The sequence below is a fragment of the Cricetulus griseus genome, chromosome 7 (genome assembly GCF_003668045.3).
Source record: "Cricetulus griseus strain 17A/GY chromosome 7, alternate assembly CriGri-PICRH-1.0, whole genome shotgun sequence".
Classification (NCBI taxonomy): domain Eukaryota; kingdom Metazoa; phylum Chordata; class Mammalia; order Rodentia; family Cricetidae; genus Cricetulus; species Cricetulus griseus.
Genome location: NC_048600.1, coordinates 133,861,412 through 133,883,239, shown reverse-complemented (window position 1 = coordinate 133,883,239; position 21,828 = coordinate 133,861,412). Strand labels below are relative to the sequence as shown.

Genomic DNA, 21,828 nt, shown 5'->3' with positions numbered 1-21,828 from the left:
CTCAGCTCTCAGCTCCCAGCTCGAGTCACCAAGTCTGTCACCTGCTGCCGTTTGATTCCCTCCATTAGGGACCCAACCCTCTTTAATTGTAAGCCTAAGTCAACTCTTTCCTCTATAAATTGCCTTGGCCATGATGTTTTATCACACCAATAGAGAAATAACTAATACAGTCCCCTTTCAAAACAGGAACAAAAATTGTACCTATTTATTGTCACAATATAGAATTACAATATTTTCTGGCAAACAGCTAAAATAAATGTTTAGTACATAAATGTGGAAATAAGTCTTAGGCATCACTGAAACATTTGCAATTTTATTCAAATTTTTAAGCAAAAAGATTTATCAATGTCATTCATGGAATTTCCCATTTCTACAATATTGAAAGACAGAAAAATATTAATATAAATGCTCGTATGTTGCAATGAAATGACAGCTTTAGCTGTGGTGGTGCACACCTTTAATCCCAGCACTTAGGAGGCAGAGGCAGGCAGATCTAACCTGCACAGTGAGTTCCAGGACAGCCAAGGCTACACAGAGAAACCCTGTCTCAAAAACAAAACAAAACAAAAGAAAAAGAAAACAGCACAAAGCTGGCATAACAGGAATATTTCCAGGCTCCTAAACTGAACCAAGTTACCCTAAGGTTGCTAGCTTGGTCAGTCCTCAAGCCAATCTCCAGACCATCTCAGCTTGTAGCAGGGCTCAGAAGCACTACACAACCAAAGGGAATATCACTGATTTTAGAATTGGTCTTTACTCAGATCTTATAACGAGATGACTCCATGTGTAGATCAAGCCTAGTCATGACAAAGGATCACTGTGAATAGTTCAGAAATGTTGACAATGGACAAGGAAGTGTTGGGAGGGGGACGCACTGGCCACTTCCCTGCACAGTGGGCACCCTCCGCACACCAACATAGGCACTCCCATTCCTCTACCTGTGTGGCCACTATCCCTAACTTCATAGGTCTCTGTTCACACCCCCAGCAAGGCCTAATCTAGCCAGAAAGTCTTACAACGTACACAACTTCAGAATTATACAACCTTTCTTCTGAAATAACCCTTACTTTACAAAGCTTAGAAATAAGACGCAAAGGAATCTTAAGCAAGTCCAGTCATGGGGTAAACGGGGAGAATCCACGAGGAGAAGGACCATGGAGCATCAGGAGCTCCTTGACCATATAACTGGAATCTGGTCAACTGACTCCAGGCCCTTCCCTCAGTTCACAGTGATGCTATGACGGGTAGACTTGGTGTAGACATGGAGTCCTCTTGTGAGAAGATTCAGCACACTCAAGAGACTCTGCCCTCCGGCCAGTTCATTTGCTGAGATTCCGCATTATGTTTAGAGAGGACCCTCTGTACCCAGATCCAAAATGATTCCAGTGGTTCAGATAGTGAAAGAGCTGATACAACTGCAAGCGTTTCTCAAATCCTGGGGTTTTAGGGATTTTACTATGATAGGCAGAGTAAAAGGAGCTACTGAAGCCCCCAAACATGCCGGCTATTGCCAGCTCATATTCTGAGTGGCCGTAGAAGGAAGCTGGATCAAAAATGATGGGCCCAGAGGAATCTTCTGCTACGTTCCCTCCCCAGAGGTCTCCGTGAAGTAAAGAGGGCACAATTTCCAGATCATGGAATAGGTCAGGAATCTTCAACTGCAAGGAAGAAGATGGAGCCTTAAAGTGGTCAATGAATATGGAGGTGCAGATGTTTTCCTAAGTGCCGTTTCATGTATCTATCTGAGCAGTTACTCAGGGGTGCCTAACTTAGAGGGAGTAGACGGGACACTGTTGTAAGAAGCAGACTTGATGCTACCCCTGCCTTGGTGCCTCCCCTTTATCCGGGCTCATACTGTTGGCACTGGGCATATAGCAGAGGTCCTGCTCACCTGCAGAGCAGACCACAGCTCAAGAGCTTCCCGGTCTCCAGACCTCTTCTCTACCATATCCATCTGGGGCTGAATGCGCTGCCTGGCATAGAATGTGACCCAATCATTCTGCCAGTCATTTACCTGCACAGGAGACATTAAAGGAGATAGCAGACTGTCTTAGTCAGTGTTTCTATTGCTTCAGCAAAACACCATGACCTAAATGCAAATTGGGGAGGAAAGGGTTTGTTTTGCTTACACCTCAGCATTGCTGTTCATTACTGAAGGAAGTCAGGACAGGAACTCAAACAGGGCAGGATCCCAGAGAGGAGCTGATGCAGAGGCCATGGAGGGGTGCTGCTCACTGGCTTGCTTCCCTTGGCTTGCTGGACCCACCTCTTACAGAATCCAGGACCAGTCTAGGGATGGCATTACCCACCATGGGCTGGGCCGTCCCCCATTGATCACAAATGAGAAAATGCCTTACAGCTGGATCTCATGGAGGCCTTTCTCAGCTGAGGCTCCTTCCTCTGATGACTCTAGCTTGTGTCAAGTTGACACACAAAACCAGCCTTTACAGAAAACTTCAGGACTGAAGTTCTGAAATCCCAAAGTAGAATGGGCTACAGGAAGCATGAAGAGGAACAGCAGCCACAGGAGGCTGAGGGAAGACCTGGCACATGAAGCCTAGACATAGGCTGAGACTGGAGGTCCAGTGTCTGTGGGGGAATGGTAAGCGGGGTATGTCAGGTGACCAGTTGCAGCCTTCAAAGCCTAAAGATCAACTAAAACAATTTAATTATAACAACTATGGAACAAAGGCCAGAGCTAGATGACCCTCTGGATCTCATGGCTTGTTTCTGACCGTCTTCCAACACCTACCTGGCCACATTTTACCTTGTCCTAAGAGAGATGAGAAAAGTCATATGGAGCCTCTTTCAGAAGAACTTCCGAAGAAGAATGTCCCGGCACAGGTGCTTACCACCCAGGAGGGAAGTTAAGTTAGGTAAGAGAGAGTCAATCAGCTCAGAGAAGGACATGACACAGAAGGACAAAACACCACACACATAATCACACATATAGGGTTATGCACATATATGCACATATCTGCACATGAACACACGTGCATCATGAGTTTCAGGCCAGAGAGGAAGGACCAATGCCAGAAGACACACACCCTAGACATGTAGACCCTGAAAACCCCATACAAGACAGGCTTACATATGACCTCGTACACATTTCTCAATCTATGGTCTCTGTGCCCACCATAAAACATCTAGAAGTTTCTAGATTCTGCATATACTCCTCTTGGCAAAGAGCTTTCCTAGTTTCCTTTGTGTTACTGTGGTAAAATACCCTGGTAAAATCAACCTAGGGGTATTTCTTGTTTGCTTGCTTTTTTTATCTTACAATTCCAGATTATATTCCATCATTTCAGGAAGGTCAAGGCAGGCAGGAACTAAAAAACAGCTATTCACATGTAGAGTTTTTGATAGTTTGACACTTGGATCCACAGGGGAGTGGACCCAAGACCTCTACTCATAGTAAAGTCCTCAGATGTCCGGGTTCTTAAATAAAACAATGTACTTTGCACAGAACCCACACACTTCCTGCCATATACTTAAATCACCTCCTCATTACTTATAATACCTAACTGCTGATATGGCTTAGCAGTTAAGAGTACTTGCTGCTCTTGTAGAGAACCAGAGTTCAGGTTCCAGCACCTGATGTGGGATGTCTCTCTGTATGCTGTGAATATATCTTATTATCATTGGTTAATAAAGAAGCTGATATGGTCAATAGCCAAGCAGAATAGAGCCGGGTGGGAAATCCAAGCAGAGATACAGGGTGAAGAAGGGTGGAGTCCGGGAGCCTCCAGAGAAGCAAGATGTAAGGTAACCAGCCACGAGCCTTGTGATCAAATATAGACTAATAAAAATGGGTTAATTTAAGTTGTAAGAGCTAGTTAATAATAAGTCTGAGCTAATAGGCCAAACAGTTTGTAAATAATATTATGCCTCTGAGTGATCACAGGCGGGATACAGAAAAGTTCCAGTTAGAAGCACCCATGTCAGGCTACTCACAACCACCTATGACTACAGTTCTAAAAGATCTAACTCCTTCTTCTGCCTTAGCAGGTACACACACACACACACACACACACACACACACACACACACACACACACACACACACCTACCTTTAAAAATAAGTTAGGCATAGCAGCATACACCTTTAATCCCAAGAATTAAGAGGCAGAAACAGACAGATGTCTATGAGTTCGAGACCACATCTAGTCTACACAGTGAGTTCCAGGCCATCCAGGGGTATATAGTAAGACCCTGACTCAAAACAAAAAAATAAATAAATTATAAAAAATAAGCAAAATAAAAGTCACAAATTTTCTAATTTTTAACCCCTCCTTGAAATCCAACATCCTAACTTGCTGTTCCTTCTGTCTCGTTTTCTCTCTTAATCTAACATGTGAGTTTACTTCATGTCAACTTCTTAAAAATCATCAGGGAAGCCGGGCAGTGGTGGTGCACACCTTTAATCCCAGCACTCAGGAGGCAGAGGCAGATAGATCTCTGTGAGTTCGAGGCCAGCCTGGTCTACAGAGTGAGTTCCAGGACAGGCTCCCAAACTATACACAGAAACCCTGTCTTGAAACCCCCCCAAAAAAAATTATTAGGGAAAGGGTCCAAAGACTTACAAAATCTCACAGAAAAGGAACAGGGTAATTTCCCCATTGTGTTTGACTGTGAAATAGAAGTAAGTTCTGAGGCACCCACCTGGGGAAGGTATCCACAACATGTCACCACATCAAATCCAAACTGGTCCACAAAGAGCCGCTCTGCCTGTCCACTTCCTTTCCCTTTCATACAAAAAGAAACAACAACAACAAAAAAAGGTGACTAGTTTGTCCCAAGAGACCCTCAGCCCACACTGGGAGCTCAGAGTGGTTGCTTTTCAGTCAGTATGCCATTACCACCTCATGCCTATACCCAGAGATAAGCAAGACCTTGAATTACTCAGAACAGCATCTGCTTTAGCAGACCTAATAACCAAGGACACTAGCTACTCCAGAAGCAGAACCAAGTATCAGAGGATGCATGGGATGGAGGAATACATAACTCTGTCAAAAAATAAATAAATAAAATGCGAATTTGTTTAAAGAGGAGAAATAATCTACCAAACCATCCATCAGGAAAAGAGGTTTTTCAGTGGTCAATATAGTTGCATTTTTGACAGATAAAACTATTTTTCTTGCTGGGTAGTGGGCACACCTTGAATCCTAGCACTAGGGAGTCTGAGGCAGGCAGATCTCTGTTAGTACGAAGCTGGCCTGCTCTACAGAACCAGTTCCAGGACAGCCAAAGCTACACAAAGAAACCATGTCTCACAAAACAAAAAGCAAATGAACAAAAACCTATTATACTTTGAAATGGCCTCAACCTCATGTGTCTTCCCAAACTCAAGAAAGTCTCAGTTAAATGAATTCATGCAGCCTGGAAGCAAAGGAAAGCCAGTTACAAGGCCTATTAGTAGATCCTCACAGGACAAGGAGGCAGGCTGGTGGCACTACCAGCATATCTTCACAGGATGGGCCGACTGCCAGGACCCACCAATGGAACTTTACACGGTAGATTCTGGATTATCTGCTTTCTGACTGTCAGCTATTCTGCCTAACAGAGTCAGCACATGAGGGACACATGAATTATCAACTGTCAGCCTAAAAATACTGGAAAGTTCTCTCAGCGCTAACATCAGACTTTGTTCTAGATGGGCGGTGTTAGGGCTGCCATTCTGAGCCTCAAGAATGATGTGTACATGGAAGAGAAGACAAAAGTGTTTAAAGGAATCACTTTATATTGAAAGCCAAAACAACTTAGATTAGACTCCCTTCTGGAGACTCGGGCATAAAGCAACCATAATATCACATGGCTTCAAGTCCAGTGATATTTCCTGTTTTTCAGTATTTCTAAGACACATTATGCCAATCGTATCCATGGTGTTCACCACACTGCAAATGTGCAGCCTTAGGGTGACCATTCATGCTTTGGCATACAGCATTACCCCATCCCTGAGCCCATGCTGGCTGAAGGCCCTTCTCCAGACAGGGTCCCTGAGGGCTCACACAGTCCCTTACCCACGGTGCCAGCCTCCTTGAGTAGCCCTTCTCCAAGCTTCTTGTTCTCGAGGTGTAGATCTGCAAGCTGGGACCCAAGCTTGGCGGCATGACTAAAACCAAAATGCAGGAACTAAACAGATGACACACAAACAGCAGATCCCTCTGAAAGATCTCAAGGCACATAAAGCAGGTCCTGCACCGAGCAGAAAGTCCATTCTACTGGAGGCTGGAGAGATGACTCAGTAGTCAAGAGCACGGTTGTTCCTCTCGAGGACCCACATGGCAGCTCACTGCTGTCCAAATGGATATGGTTCCAGGGTTCTACCACACCAGGCATGCATGTGGTGCACGTACCTGTGCTGTGCACACAGGCAAAATACCCATACACATAAAATAAAATAAATAAACCTTTTTTTATGTTCATTCTACTGAAATAAGAAGAAAACTAGGTGAGGTGGCACAATAGCAAGAAGAGGTCGGAGGACCAAGACACAGCCGAATGAGACCCTGTTTCAAACATAAACAAAATCAAAACACAGGGTTCCCATTGTTTGACCACCTTTCCTAGTCTTCTTAGACTTGGCAACTGAGTCTCTGGAGAGAGCCCTCTTTTAGTTGGCAGAGAGGACATGCCACTCATGCTATAGAGCCGTCGTCTGTGTAGTCACGGGCTCTTTACACCACACCTCCAAATCATGCCCCCAAATACAAGATTCCAATATAAGAGAACCACACAGGAGAAAAATAAAGCCTTTGCTTTCAACCAGAAAGGACGGTGTCAGGACAGACCTGCTCAGATACCGCATGTCCAAATGCTCCATCACTAGCACGCTCCCACCTCCTGGGGCATCCAGAACCTTGATGGGCTTGGGTACTTTCACTGTGTCTGTCTTCATAATGGCCATTAAACTTGCCATCTCACCTTCAAACATTCTTCTTGCCTGTCAGTAAAACAATGGAGATGACCAAGGTCACCAGAGAAAGACTATTTAGACTGCTTTCTTCTGGCATTACAATTGCAAATCACATTTATCCTAGACAAGAGGACTCAAGAAACGGACAGTGCTTTCAGGGTACTCATTGGAAGAATAGGCTATAAGTGCCAAAGTCTCACAGGTATAAGCAAGCTTGTACTTCCCAGGTTGAGACTGCATTTTGTTTGTTTGTTTTTGAGACAGAGTTTCTCTGCATAGCCCTGGCTGTCCTGGAACTCACCCTGTAGACCAGGCTGGCCTGAAACTCAGAGATTCACCTGCCTCTGCCTCCTGAGTGCTGTACCACCACCACCCAACTGCGACTGCATTTTATTTAGCTGTTTGGTTTTTTTTGTTTGTTTGTTTGTTTTTTTTTTTTTTTTGGTTTTTGAGACAGAGTATCTGTGTAGCCTTGGCTGTCTTGGAACTGGCTTGTAGACCAAGCTGGCCTTGAACTCATAGAGAACCGCCTGTTTTTGCCTCCCACGTTCAAGCCAATCAATCAATTTTGAAGCATCACCATCACAAGATTAAGAATCCAAATACCAACAGAAATTCCACTTTTTCTCACCCACAGCCATTGCCCACCCTGAGGACAGCTGTCTCTACCCTGGCTTCTACCATCAAAGAGCTATTCTGCCAGTTTGGCCATTCCTTTTGTGTTGGTGGGTTTGCTGTTGTTGTTTTTATTTGACAGGGTTTTGCTATGTTAGTCTATGCTGGCCTCAAACTCACAATCCTCCTGCCTCATCCTCCTGAGTGCTGCTTGATCACTTTACAGAGTCATATGGGCTCTGATGTATTTGTTATACCTTCATCATGCTCACTATTTCATAGTGTGAACATACCATCCTACTGAACAGTTCTGTCATGGAAATTCTACTTACTCTATGATCTTGGGCCAGTTATTTAAGCTGTCTTTGCTTCAGTTTCCTCACCTATAAAATGAAAGAATACTAAACTTCTTAGGCTTGGGTTATGATTAACTGTATTAGCAGCTAACACACAGCCCATTCTGAGCACTACAAATGTTAGGATTACTCACTAACAGGGCCCAAGTTTCTGAGAAGGAAGATAGGAACTATGTCCTAGACAGAACCTTCAGAGAAGTCTCTTTAGAATATGAAGGAGAAACTAAACTCTTGAAAAAGTCCTGGTGATAGAGACTACTTTAAGATACAGCATTGAAAAAAAAAATTCAGGAGAGGATTTAAAAGGGGCTTTGAAGCCATTAAGAGGCAGGGCTCCTTTACAGACGTAATTGACTGCTTATGTGGTCTGAAGACTCCAAGCTACAAAAGTAGCTAGCTACTCGTGAATAGACCTATAGGAAAATTAAGCCTCATTTGGACCATTGTGAAAACAAAACAAAACTGGGAAACAATCTAAAAATGAGATAAACCAGTCATGTAAGTTCACAATCGTCACATACGAACAATCATAGGCCAGGTGGATCCTAGAAAGGCAAAAGAAAGAAAACACAAGAGCAGGAAGGGAGTTGTAAAAATCTTAAATCATAGAAAGTGAAGCATGGACGAGTTGGATTTCCAATACAAGTTATATTTACAATGTTTATCTGATGTTTATCTGATGGCCCATGTACCTGCATCATTCATACCATATATTCCAGAGCAAGCAAGAAGGCCTTGCCTTTCATCCCAGCACTCAGGAGGCTGAGGCAGGCAGATCTCAGTGAGTTCAAGGCCAGCCTGGTCTACAGAGTGAGTTCAAGGAGAGCCAAGACTGTTTTGTTTTGTTTTGTTTTTTTGTCTTTCGAGACAGGGCTTCTCTGTGTAGCTTTGGAACCTGTCCTGGAACTCACACCATAGACCAGGCTTCCCTCGAACTTGTACAGATCCACCTGCCTCTGCACCCCAAGTGTTGGGGTTAAAGGCATGCACCACCACCACCACCACCACCACCACCACCACCACCACCACCACTACCACCACCACCACCAACAGTCAGGACTGTTAAAACAGAGAAACCCTGTCTCATGGCGGGGGAGGGCAATCAAGCAAACAAAAACAAAAACCAATTATCAAAGGAAGAAGATTGGAAAATTGAAAATTGACTTTGAAGTGGAAATAACCCAGGAGGGAGGGGGCTGGAGAGATAGCTTGTTGGTTAGAAGTGCATACTGCTCTTGCAGAGGTCCTGAGTTCAATTCCTAGCTCCCACATCAGGTAGGTCATAGCCACCTGCAATTCCAGCTTTAGGAAGATCTGATGCCTCTGGTTTCCATGGGCACCACACTTACATCCCACACAACATATACACACACTGATAACATCTTTAAAACTGAATAAATTAGTATGTCTTAAAAAAAGAACTCAGCAGTATATGCTGGCTAGCTACCACTTGAGAGGCTGAGGACTTCCATAGTAAGTTCCAGACTAGCCTGGGCTACTTACAGAGTGAACTGTGCCTATGAAACAAAACACACACACACACACACACACACACACACACACACACACACACACACACTTTCTGAAAGACAGAGAATGCAAGTTCACAGCTAGGAATTGAACTCAGGTCCTCTGCAAAGCACATCTCTAAGTTTGAGGCCAGCCTGTAGAATATGACATCACTATCACACTAAGTACCGGTGCTGAGGATAAGTTATTGTGCAAGAGTGACTTCAAGGACAGTTGACAGAGTTCAACTGATGTCTGTAGATAGGGGTTGGAGGCATGTCTTGAGAAAATAATTTCAAAGGCTAACACACATGTGAAAGGCAGGATTCCTTTCTTGAAAGAAAAATGAACACAAATGCAAGCCAGGCTTGCGGCTAAAGCCTGTAACCCCAGCACTCAAAAGCCCTTTGAGGGTGTGTGATGTGTAGGGCTTGGCAAGAAAATAAACACCTTCAGTCTTATTCAAAAAAGACATGCAGGTCCTTCAGAAGCCATCACCTCCCTTCCAACCAAGACCTGGAGTGAACAGCTTAAAATGACAGAGGGACAGCAGCAACCAGGAACACAACTGAAGCCGTGGAGCTCGCCCTACGCTTCAGAAAAAGTTCACGCACATGCAGAACGTGGAGGGGTGCGTGCATTATGTTTGATACTTCAAGATCTTTGATCTGTGAGCTTCAGTGTCTGCGAGTTGAAATAAGCTCCAGATTAAAAATGCGTGTACCCTGACGTTTCTCAAAACTCGCCCAACAGAAAGGCTTTCCTCAAAGAAGTAGGCGCTGCAGTCTCAGGATACCACGGGCAGCACCCGCGTGGCCAATGCGGCCAGAGCCGGCGGGCAAAGGCCGGGAGGCCCGAGGCAGGGAGCCGGGGTAGGAGGCCACGCGTGGACGGCGGGCAGACAGAGCCTATGGCTGCAGGCTGGGTCTCCGGCGCTACCCACCACGACCCTAGACCCGGAGCTGGAGCTCGGGATCTCCGACACACACACCCAGGACACTCTAGGCCCCACTTTCGCTGCGGGCCAAGGAGCCGGACCCCGACCCAGCGCCGGTGGCCCTACCTCTGCCTTGGAGTTCACTTTCACAAACACTCGTCCTTTGTCCGTGTCGTAACTCTGGCCCTGGCTAATGCACCCGCCTCCCGAGTGGCCCGTAGCTTTGACCGAGCTGCAGCCCAGCTCACGCTTCAGCAGCGTCTCCATGGCAGTTGCGCGGCAGCAAACCTGCTTCAGCAGCGAAGCAGAAGCAAGCAGAGAGGCGGGGCGGGGCAGACACAGGCCCGTGACGGGATTGGGTGATGAGAAGGAAGGGGCGGGGAAACCTCTGGAGGGGCGGGGCCCGACCGGTTAGGATCGGATGAGCCTCAGGGCCACACCCGCCGGTTCCCTGCTGCTGCTCCCGGGGCAGGAGCTGGGGACGTGGGTGCCTCCCCGGCCTAGACGCTCTGGCATACTAACTTCTTCTCAATTCAAACTGCTTCAAAACACTTCCCAGACAGCTGTGAAGACAGAGGGAGGTCGCTCCCGCCTCCCGGCTCTACCCAGCCCAGCAGAACTGTCCGTGAAACCGTTAGTGAGGTGAAGCTGAGCCCCGGGGTTGTGCAGAGGGTGATGTAATCCCTTCTCAGACTGTGCTCACCGTGCCATTTCCCTGGCCGACAGACATGCCCTCCTATGGGAGACACGGAGGTCCTCGTGCTCTCAGATGAGCACTAGGGGAACCAAGAATGTTAAACACACAGCGTTGTTCCTTCAGAGGAGCAGGAGTGGTTAACAGCCTGGTGACCTTTGCGCTATCTGTGTGGCTCAGACCACACCGGACCCTTATGAGCTTGTCAATCTATAGAACTCATCTTTACGGAAGATGTCACACGTACTTTACAAAGACACAAGTCTTAAACTTTATTATACACGCGAGAATGAGTTCATTATCACTAGGAATTTTTTTCACCAAATTGTGCTGTGCCTGCGATATGCCTAAATAAACTACTCAGGGTCAGAACCAACACCAGCTACTTAGTCATGATGAACCGAACTGCCTTCTTGCTTCTAGCTGCAGGTCCTTACTCTGCTGGCCATGGTGGTTGCAGAGATCCTTTGCATGCTCCCTTGCCCTAATCACACTTGCTGCTCACCTACCAGCTGCTGTTCAGCTGTCCCCTCAACCTGCCAGAGGTTCCAGGTTAGTGACAATGATCTGCAGTGCAGGACTCAACTGCTTAAATCTGTAAAGCCTGAGGTATGATGGCTCCAAAAGGAGTTTTTGGTTTTGAATGTGACTATCAGAACAGCGAGTGTCCCAGCCAGACTTCAGTTCCTCCGAGACCTGTTAAAATCTATCTTGCTCAGAAGAAATAAACCATCAGAATGTGTGTATAGATACAAAGAAAAGGATTTAAAATTCAGGTGTAGTGCCCCAAGCCTTTAATCCCAGCAATTGGGAGCCAGAGGCAGGCAGATCTGTGAGTTTGAAGCCAGCCTGGTCAACAAGTTCCAGGAGAGCCAGGACTGTTACACTGAGAAACTCTGTCTCAAAAAACAGGAAGGAAGGAAGGAAGGAAGGAAGGAAGGAAGGAAGGAAGGAAGGAAGGAAGAGAGGAGGAGGGAGGGAGGGAGGGAGGGAGGGAGGGAGGGAGAAAGAGAGAGAGAGAGAAGAAATTGCATATCTGAAATCAGTAGGCTCTAGTGGCAGGCTGGAGATGAAAAGAGTTGCTGTCTGAGGCCCTCCCACAAAATTCCTTTTGTTGTTGTTTTGGTTGTGGAGTTGATTTTTGTGAGATAGGTCTCACTCTATAGGCCAGGCTGACCTCAGAGTCAGGATAATCCTGCCTCAGCCTGCCAAGTACTGGGATTATAGACACCAGCCCCTGTCGTAAAAAATGTGTAATCAAATATATGTGTAGCGTTGCCCAATCAAGTTGACTCAGTCAACTACCATGTCCCCACTATTTCTCAGTAAGTACTACAGCAGACAGCAGCAGCTGTGTTGTGGACATATTCATTCAATAAGAATGTGTTAAAATGAGTGAATAATGAAATCTTGGGAATTTAAAAGAATAAAAGCAATTGGAGGAAGTACGCAAATTGTCTAACCCAACTTTCTGCTGAAAACATCCAGAAATGCTGATTGACATCGTTAAAATACATCCTATCAAAGAGATAACAAGACAGAAAGGACATAGGCATAGTATTTGGGTGATAGGAACTCGGAGTGAAAAAAACAAAATTCAAAAACTGCTCTTACCTTGAGGACAAGAGCTCGTTTTAGGGTGCTGGAGAGATGGCTCAGCAGTTCAGAGTCCTTGGCTGCTCTTCCAGAGGACCTGAGTTTTATTCTCAGCAACTGACTGTAACTCTAGTTCCAGTGGATTCAACACTTGTCCTGTATGAGGCATCAGGCATGAATCGGTACACATATGTTCAGGCAAAAAATTCATAGTAGGAAAATAATTTTTAAAAATTTAAAGCTAGGCTTTGTTGCATTTTGTTTATAGTAAACATGTATCTAAATAGCAGTATAGGACTAATGGGTTCGAAGTGACCACATAGTGGAAGAACAACTTTCCCATAAATCTACGGCTCCAAAAGGCTACAAGAGCAACAAGAAGGTAAAGTGCAAGTAAGTCTGAACCTGGCAACTATGAAGCCTCCTGGTGGTATTGCTAGAAGTTACTCTTGTCTGATCTTGATTAGATTTGCAACCCAAATTCATATTACTTAGATTATTTTTTAAAACACAAGTTTTAAGCAAATGGGAAACATAGGCATTGAGAAAACGAAACACAAGATTTCTCCTGAGCAATGCACTTTTCCTTAGCCGTCATGGAAATCCTTTACATAATTCAAGGATAATGAAGTCAAAAGTGAAGTGAGATGTCCTTCTGTAAGCTGTGAATATGTGTTGCTTCTATTGGTTAATTAATAAACCTGCTTTGGCCTGTGGCAGGGCAGAATATAGCTAGGTGGGAAAGCCAAACTGAAGACAGGGACAGAGAAGGCGGGGTTGAGCTAGCTGCCAAGAAAGCAAGACATGTAGAAAATGAGTCAATGCCACAGCCACATGGCAATACACAGATTAATAGAAATGGATGAATTTAAATGTAAGAGCTAGCCAGTAATAGGCCTGAGCCATCAGCCAAACAATTATAATGGATATTAAGCCATTGAGTGATTATTTTATAAGTGGCTGAGGGGCCAGGCAGGGCACCTAAAAGCCTCAGGTTACAGGTTACTAGGCATGGTGGTACATTCCTTTAATCTCAGTACTTAATCTGAAGCATGATATACAATCATGTTGCTTACTTTTAAATTTTATTTACTTTGGGTTTTTCGAAACAGGCCCTCTTGGTTCCCAGCCTGGCTTCTAACATACTATGTACCCAAGGATGACAGTGAACTCCGGATTCTCCTGTCCCTACCTCCCAAGTGCTGGGATTACAGGAGTGTGTCAACATGCCCAAACTGGAGTGTTTCTTATTGTTAAGCAGAATATTATATGCCACTTGCCAGTCCTAGAGGAGGATACTAAACACTTCTGCCCTCTGTTCTTAAAATCAGAGTCATAAGCGGCAGTGGCTGAGCACTAAATGAAACAATAATTCACCTACACAGAAAAGGAAGAGACTTCACTTCTGGAGCATGTGTTGGTCCCTGTTGTTCAGCAGATCCCACCACAAGCAAATGCAGGGCAACTGGCTGTGTACCCTGTTCTTGTCCTGCTGGGGTAAACTTGCTCTGTACCCACCTTGTGGAAGGCAGATGTTGGATTTACCCAAGGGTCATGAAACAAACATATATAAGCAGAATAAAGGAGCTAACCCTGGACAGGATATTCTGGCACAAAGTGATAACCTGAGAACAATCCCTGTATTCCAGGTCCAGAGTCCATTCCTTTTTTATTTTTAATTTTATGTGTATGGGTGTCTTGTCTGCATGTATATCTGTGGAGTCACAGACAGTTGTTAGCTACCATGTGGGTGATAGGAAATAAACAGGTCCTCTGGAAGAGCAGCCAGTGCTCTTAATCACTGAGCCATCTCTCCATACCTCCCTCAAGGTCCATTCTTTTTTATTCTGGGGCAGGCGGGTTTTGAGGCAAGGTTTCTCTGTGGCTTTGGAAGCTGTCCTGGAACTAGCTCTTGTAGACCAGGCTGGTCTCAAACTCACAGAGATACGTCAGCCTCTGCCTCCCGAGTGCTGGGTTTAATGTGAGCCTCCATTCTTAAATGGCCATGTGGGGCTGAAAAAACCACTCATGGTACTGCCTTGCCCAAGAGCTGTAAACCAAGTGCTTGCGATCACCCAGAATTCATAGAAAGTCACTAATTCCAGCATAATTAGTTTAGGGATATAATTAAAATTAGGTGAACTCATGGAGTGGGGCCATCGTCCAAGAGGATTACAGAGTGACTCCATAAATAGAGAGCAAAAAGGTTACTCCCGCTGTGTCTCTGCATATATCAGGAAAAAGCCATGGCAACACACAACAGGATATCAGTTCTCTATGGACCAGAAAGAGGAGAGCCCTTACCAACCCTACTGTCACTGATATCAGACATCCAGCCTTAAGAATTATGAAGAAAAACTTTCTATTGTTTAAACAAGTAAACTAACAAACCAAAGAAGCAAAGATCTGGGGTGTCTTGAGTGTACTAGAAGCAACAGCAGGCTATGAATAAAGACAGGTGCTGGAATTATTAGATGTATCTAATGAGACAGTTATGCCTTTAATGTTTAAAAAAAGTGAAAAATCAGGGATTTAAGAGATTGCTCAATGGTTTTGAGCATTTACTGCTCTATCAGAGAACTCAGATTCAGTTCCCAATCCCCAAATGGCAACTCAGAACTGCCTGTAAACCCAGTTTCAAGGGATCCACCCCTTTTCTGGCCTCCTTACATGTGGTTCATATATACTCATTAAGGGAAACACTCATATACATAAAATAAATATTTTCTTAAAGTCAAACTTGAAAATACCTATAGGGAAGAAGAAAGTGCCAGAGACCTGGTACAAATGATGAAAAATAAATTTAAGTTAAAAACAATATTTGCATTAAAAAATATTGAGGTGGGGGCAGACTGTTTAACCTTGGGTAGAATTCTCTGTAGACTAAGCTGGTCTCAAACCCTCAGAGACCCACCTGCCTCTGCTCCTGAGTGCTGGCATTAGAAGCATGTGCTACCATGCCCAGCTCCAGAGTGAAATTTGTTTATTTTATTGGGCGTTGTTGTTGTTTGTTTTTCAATACAGGGTTTTTCTGTGCAGCTATCCCTGAACTCTCTCTATATAGACCAGTCTGGCCTCGAACTAAGAGATGTGCTTGCCTCTGCCAACCAGGTGCTAGGATTAAAGGCGTGTGTCACCACTGCCCAGGTCAGAGTGAAATCTTCCTAGACTTATGTGTAGATTAAACAAATGTGTAACAGGATGTTTCTGTGTCTCACAGCAGCTCTCAAATACCCGACAGCCACTTCCCAAATTACCACACAGAGGCTTAATATAATTTATAAATGCTCAGCCAATAGCTCAGGCTTGTTACTCGATAACTCTTGCATTTAAATTAACCCATATTCCTGTTTATGCTTTGCCACATGATGGTACGTTTATTAGCATGGCACGTTCATCTCCTGCTCCCTCTGCCTCTGGTTGGTCACCCTGCCTATACTTTCTGCTGGCTACTGGCCAATCAGCATTTTATTAAACCAATTTGGGTGACAAATCTTTACAGTGTACAAGAGGATTATCCCACAGCACAGATGAGGAGAGAATCACTAAATGAGAGGCCAGAAAAATTACTGATGCTGTAACATAGAGAAACTAGAAGGGAAATTGTGGGTGAATTTAAGAGACATGAAGTAGTTTTATTAAAAATTTAAGTGGGCTTCCAGAAAAGACGAAGAGTGAAAATGACTGACATGGAATGGGAAGAGAGTCAGACATGGGGACAGCCCCAAGGCCATGTGTACACCACCGCCATAATAACAGATCAGAGCCTGTTTGGAGATGGCCTCAAATTTTAATACGGCACCCTGCAGTCAGAGGAAAATAACGAGTGCTAAGCCTGAGCTTGTCAAAGAACAGAAATGTGAAATCCGGGAAGCTTTGGTCTCTTTGATACTGATGGGACTGGAACTATAGACATCAAGAAACTAAAGGTGGCAGTGGGGGCCCTAGGCTTTGAACTCACCCAGAAAATGATAATCGAATTGATGAGGAAGGTACCGGGAACATGAACGTCAGTGACTTTTTGACAGTGATGGTTCAGAAAATGCCCAAGAAAGACACCAAAGAGGAAATCCTAAAAGTTCTCAAGGTCTTCAATGATGATGAAACAGAAAATGTCGTTTAAAAATCTAAAGTGTGTGGCCAGGGAGTCAGGGGGAACTTAAGGCCTGCAGGCAATAATTGATGAAGCTGATCCAGATGGAGACGGCGAAGTCCGTGAGTGAGAGTTTCTGCCCATCAGTAAGAACCAGCCTCTATTAATCAGGGTTTCTTTTACTACTAGTGAAAGCACATGTGATTACATTTAGTGTCTGCTATTGTGTGAAATCTAGCTTTTGAGAACACCTCCACCACACCCCCAGACCTCCAGGGTAACTTTAGCCATGACCTCAAGTCTATTTTTGACCTTTGGAAGTGTTCTTTGATATTAAATTGCTTGTACATTTATCTGCCGACTACCTTAGGAGGGGGGAACAAGAGCACATATGGTGGGGAACGGAGTCTGAAAGTATAACTGAGGCCACTCCACCTTTTATTACTTACATTATTGCTCACGCATTTCCACAAAGCTGCAAACACACGATGGCTTCTCAGATTTCCTTGTACCCATATCACCAAAAGCAGTGGGCTTTCTAAAATGGTTATGGTTTTTTCCTTTTTTTTCCAGTTGACACCTAAGTGCAGTTTTCTCTTTTATAAAATCCAATGAGCTGGGTAGTGGGGGTGCACACCTTTAATCCCAGCACTTGGGAGGCAGAGGCAGGCGGATCTCTGTGAGTTCAAGGCCAGCCTGGTCTACAAATCGAATTCCAGGATTGCCAGGACTGTTACACAGAGAAACCCTGCCTGGAAAAAACAAACAAACAAAAAACACCCTATGAATGTGGTGGCTCACAGCCAACCATAATGAGATCTGGTGCCCTCTTCTGGCATGCAGACATATATGTAGACACACAGTGTATACATAATAAATACATAAATCTTTAAAAATTTTATATTCCCTCTCTCTCTTTCTCTCCCCACCCTGTGTGTGCCTGTGGGTATCTGTGTGGGGGTAGTGCACAAGAGTGCCAGTGTCTGCAGAAGCCACAAGTGCCGGATGCTCCTGGAACTGGAATTGCCAGCCTTCAGAAGTGGGTACTTGGAAATGGATCGGGCTAACTGTTGAACCCTCTCTCTGGCCCCATAGAGACACTAAAAAGTAAATAAATGAAAACATGTCTATTCTTAGACAAATAGCAGTGAAGTAACAAAATACCAAAAGCAAAGGAAGTCTATAATATGAATAGCAAAGATGTCAAAAAGGATTAACATCTGTTTTCCCTGGAAGCCAAAAGATAGTGGAATGATTGACTATAGTTGAAAGAAAATAACTTTCCCAGGGAAAATATGTTTCCAAGAATGAAAATGAAGTAAAAACATTTTTAAGCTGAGAGCTGTTTACCATCATGAAGTTAACTGCCTTTACTTTTAGTGGTGTTGTTTCTTCCCTACTATACTAAAGGAAAGCCTGAAGGAATCAGAACTCCCCTCCTGACACACGGATCTCCGCTCACAAGGCTTAGTGGCAGGTGTCTTTACCCGTTGAACCATTTAGCCAGCTTGGCTTTGTGTTTCTTGCCCCACAGCAGTGATTTAGAACTGAAGTTGTTACTTTGTAGCTTCTATTAGATGATGTGTGTGTGTGCGGCTGTGTGGTGTGTGTGTGTGTGTGTGTGTGTGTGTGTGTGTGTGTGTGTGTGTGTGTGTGTCATGTTCTTTCCCGTGTGCATATTGTAGTTCACCACTTAAAAAAAAAAGCAAAAGACAAGCCAGACAGTGGTGGCACACGCCTTTAATCCCAGCACTTGGTAGCTAGAGGCAGGTGGATCTCTGACTTTGAGGCTAGACTGGTCTACAGAGTGAGATCCAGGACATCCAGGGCTACACAGAAAAAGCCTGCAGTAGGAGAAGGGAGGAGAAGGAGAAAGAAAAGAAGAAGACCAATAAACATTTATAAAGTATAATAGGTCTCTGTAGAAGAGAATTAAAATATCTCAGCCTCCTTGCTATACTCAGATCAAAGCTGGCTGATTTCCCTGTTTTCAGCTATGCCCTTGACCATTTGGGCATTTAACTTTGTGCCATATATGTACAAGTTTTCATTATAATTATTCTACTATGAGTTAGACAATTTAATCCATGGCCACTTTTCTGGACATTGAAATGGCTCATAAATTATTTTTTTCTATTTTCATTTGAAGTGGTTTTATTGTTTTTGTTCTTTGTTTTGTTTCTGTCATTTTTTTCCCCTTTGAGACAGAATCTACTATGTATCCCTGGCTAGGCTGGAACTCACTATATAGACCAAGCTAGCCTCAAATTCACAGAGACCTGTCTCATTTGCCTCCTGGGTGCTGGGATTAAAGGCATGTGCCACCCATACATTTCACGAATTTGAAGTTATTTTTATGACATTAATTTAATTCTCTAGTTTACTTTTCCCCACATAAAATTTGATGATCATGCAAACACCATTGCAAATGTTTGGGAAGGCCCTTTTACTCCACAACTCTTTCTGAGTCAAAATATAAATTCCTTTTTGTTGAAAAATCTTTTCATGCAATATATTTTGAGTATATTCTCCCTATAAATTGTTTTTTAATTATTAGAGAAGAAACTGTAATGAAATTTTATTTGTGTGTATTTGTCTATTTGGGTGCCTGTGAGTGCCTGTGAGTGCCTGTGCCTGTACAAGTCAGAGATATCAGAAATCCCTGGAGCTGGAGGTCCAGGCAGTTGTGAGCTGTCCAACAGGGGAATTTAATTCAGGTCCTCTGCAAGAGTAATCCATGTTTTTAACCACTGAGTCAACTCTTCAGCTCCTTTAAAAATTTTTGTTACATTATTTATGTGTATGCATGTGTGTATTCATGTACACACTTGTGCCATGGTTTATATATGGACCTCAGAGGACAACCAGTAGGGGTTAGTTTTTTCCTTCTCACTATGTGGGTCTCAAGGATCAAAGCCAAGTCCTTAGCTATGGCAGCAAGCAACTTTGCCCACTGAACCATTTTACCAACCCAAATATGTTAATTCTATCATGTGTTTTTCTTTTCTTTTTTTTTAAAGATTTAATTATTTATTATGCATACAATGTTCTGCTGGCATACATGCCCACACACCAGAAGAGGGCACAAGATCTCATTATAGATGGTCGTGAGCCGCCATGTGGTTGCTGGGAACTGAACTCAGGACCTCTGGATGAACAGCTGGTGCTGTTAAGCTCGGAGCCATCTCTTCAACTCCCGATGTGCTTTTCATTGATGTTATCTACAAACCCCATGTTGATTATGTATGACAAGAATATGCGTAAATTGTTAGATAAATCATTTGTACTTATTAGTTCATTCTTGAGGAAATAAAGTTGCTTGAATAAAGACTTTTGTTTTGTTTTTTTCCACACAGAGTTTCTGTGTGTAGCCTCGGCTGTCTTGGCACTTGCTCTGTAGACCAGGCTGGCCTTGAACTCACAGCCTGTCTCTGGCTCTGGAGTGCTAGGATTAAAGGTGTGTACCACCATTGCCTGGATTGACTAAAGACACGTTTATTCCTTTAATTTCCTGTGAACATCCAGCCTCAAGCCTTTGGTAGGTTTGGTAGACCCCAAGTGGAGCCCCCTAACATTGTCAAATCCTGACTTGCAGGACTTTTCCCAGGAGATGTAAACAAATGTCTGTTCACTCAAGATTAGGCATTAACTAAAAATCAATTAAGTGGTTTCTCAAAAGTCTTGCTCAGGGAACCAAAGAGTTTGTTGCTGTTACTAGCAATATGAAGCTAATGGTACATGGGAGTCTGAGAGAGCTGCATCCCTGAAAAGCCCACACACACATCGTTAATGGCTATGAAGGTACATCACTGAGGTTCCCACACCCACATGGATAACGGCAATGAAATGACATCACTGAGGTTCCCTGCACTGCAGGCAGGCAGCTCCACTGAAAAGTCTCTTCTGCCCTTAGGAATTGCCAAATGCTTACATAGCCTTGAAAGGGGCTTTGTGAATCTTTGAGACCTCATGAGCTTCCTGAGTCTCAGTTAACAATATCTACACAACACTCACCTGCTTCCTCTGACTCTTAAGTTCTTTCTGTTTCTTGTTCTGCAATGTCTCCTGGACCTTGGGGAGTACTGGGTGAAATGGATGGTTAATTAATTACTTTTTGCTGTTGAAAACTGAGAATTAAAATTACTATGCCACAACAGCCAACTTTTCTTAATAGTGTGGCTAGTTGCAAGTCTCCATAACATCTACCTCCTGCTAAATAAAAAGTAGTCACTTTAATGACCAAAACAGTCATTTGTAGACATAAACACAAATGTTCAGAAGACAATTTGACAAACAATATATCTCATCCACTTAACAAAGCAATAGTAATAGTTTTCCCATTAGAATCTATGACACCTCCAGCCACAGGTTTTTTTGTCCTGGCTACCATAACAAACGTGTGTTTGTACCGTGTGTGGCTTTAAATCAGCGGGTGAGCAATCGGCTGAATGCATAACTGTTTCGACACTATTGCACCAGCCAACACTTCTTGCCTGTCATGGTGATCCAAAACCAAGCAGGAGCCGGGCGTTGCTGCCTCACGCCTTTAATCCCAGCACTTGGGAGGCAGAGACAGGTGGATCTCTGTAATGAGATCCCTTCTGGATTGCAGGCATATATGCAGACAGAACACTGTATACAAAATAAATAAAATTTTTAAAAAGAAGCATAAAAAACAAACAAAATACAAGCAGGTCTGTTGGAAACAATTTTTCCCCAGTAGTCTATACAGTGCCTTCCAATGTTATGATAGATGACAAATAGAGAGGATGCTGCCAGTTCAGTGCACTTTGTTTCTCCATGTCCTGTAACAACAAAAACGCAAAATGCAGTGCTCTATACTTTTCTGTAACCAAAACTGCATTTTATTCTAGCACAACCCCAATACCACTGGCAACAGACACTATGATTTTGGGTGTTCCCACCTCTGGCACTGGAACTTCCACCCAATCTTACAGCTTCTGGGCAGTGTGGTCTCCCCCAAACCACATAGGAAGACTTCATTCAGCCCCTTAAACCATGGTTCTTAACTTTCCTTCCAGATGCTCTTCCAAATCTGTAAGGCAATCAAGGGTTAGCATCATGAAAAAAAAAAAAAAAAGAAAAAAAAAG

The 21,828-nt window shown here is 43.9% G+C and overlaps 1 protein-coding gene and 1 pseudogene across 1 annotated transcript; one reads left to right on the top strand and one right to left on the bottom strand.

Annotated features, from left to right (window-relative positions):
• Positions 1 to 286: 286 nt before the first annotated feature.
• On the bottom strand, positions 287 to 10,649 carry Fn3krp (fructosamine 3 kinase related protein). Its single transcript, XM_027425312.2, has 6 exons — positions 10,460 to 10,649; positions 6,792 to 6,943; positions 6,021 to 6,112; positions 4,663 to 4,745; positions 1,892 to 2,014; positions 287 to 1,658 (listed from the first exon to the last, which is right to left on the bottom strand). Exons 1-6 carry the CDS (start codon positions 10,598 to 10,600, stop codon positions 1,320 to 1,322), a joined length of 930 nt encoding a protein of 309 aa, XP_027281113.1. The 5' UTR covers positions 10,601 to 10,649; the 3' UTR covers positions 287 to 1,319.
• A 5,065-nt stretch (positions 10,650 to 15,714) lies between these two features.
• On the top strand, positions 15,715 to 17,300 carry LOC100753854 (annotated as a pseudogene).
• The last annotated feature ends 4,528 nt before the right edge of the window (positions 17,301 to 21,828 follow it).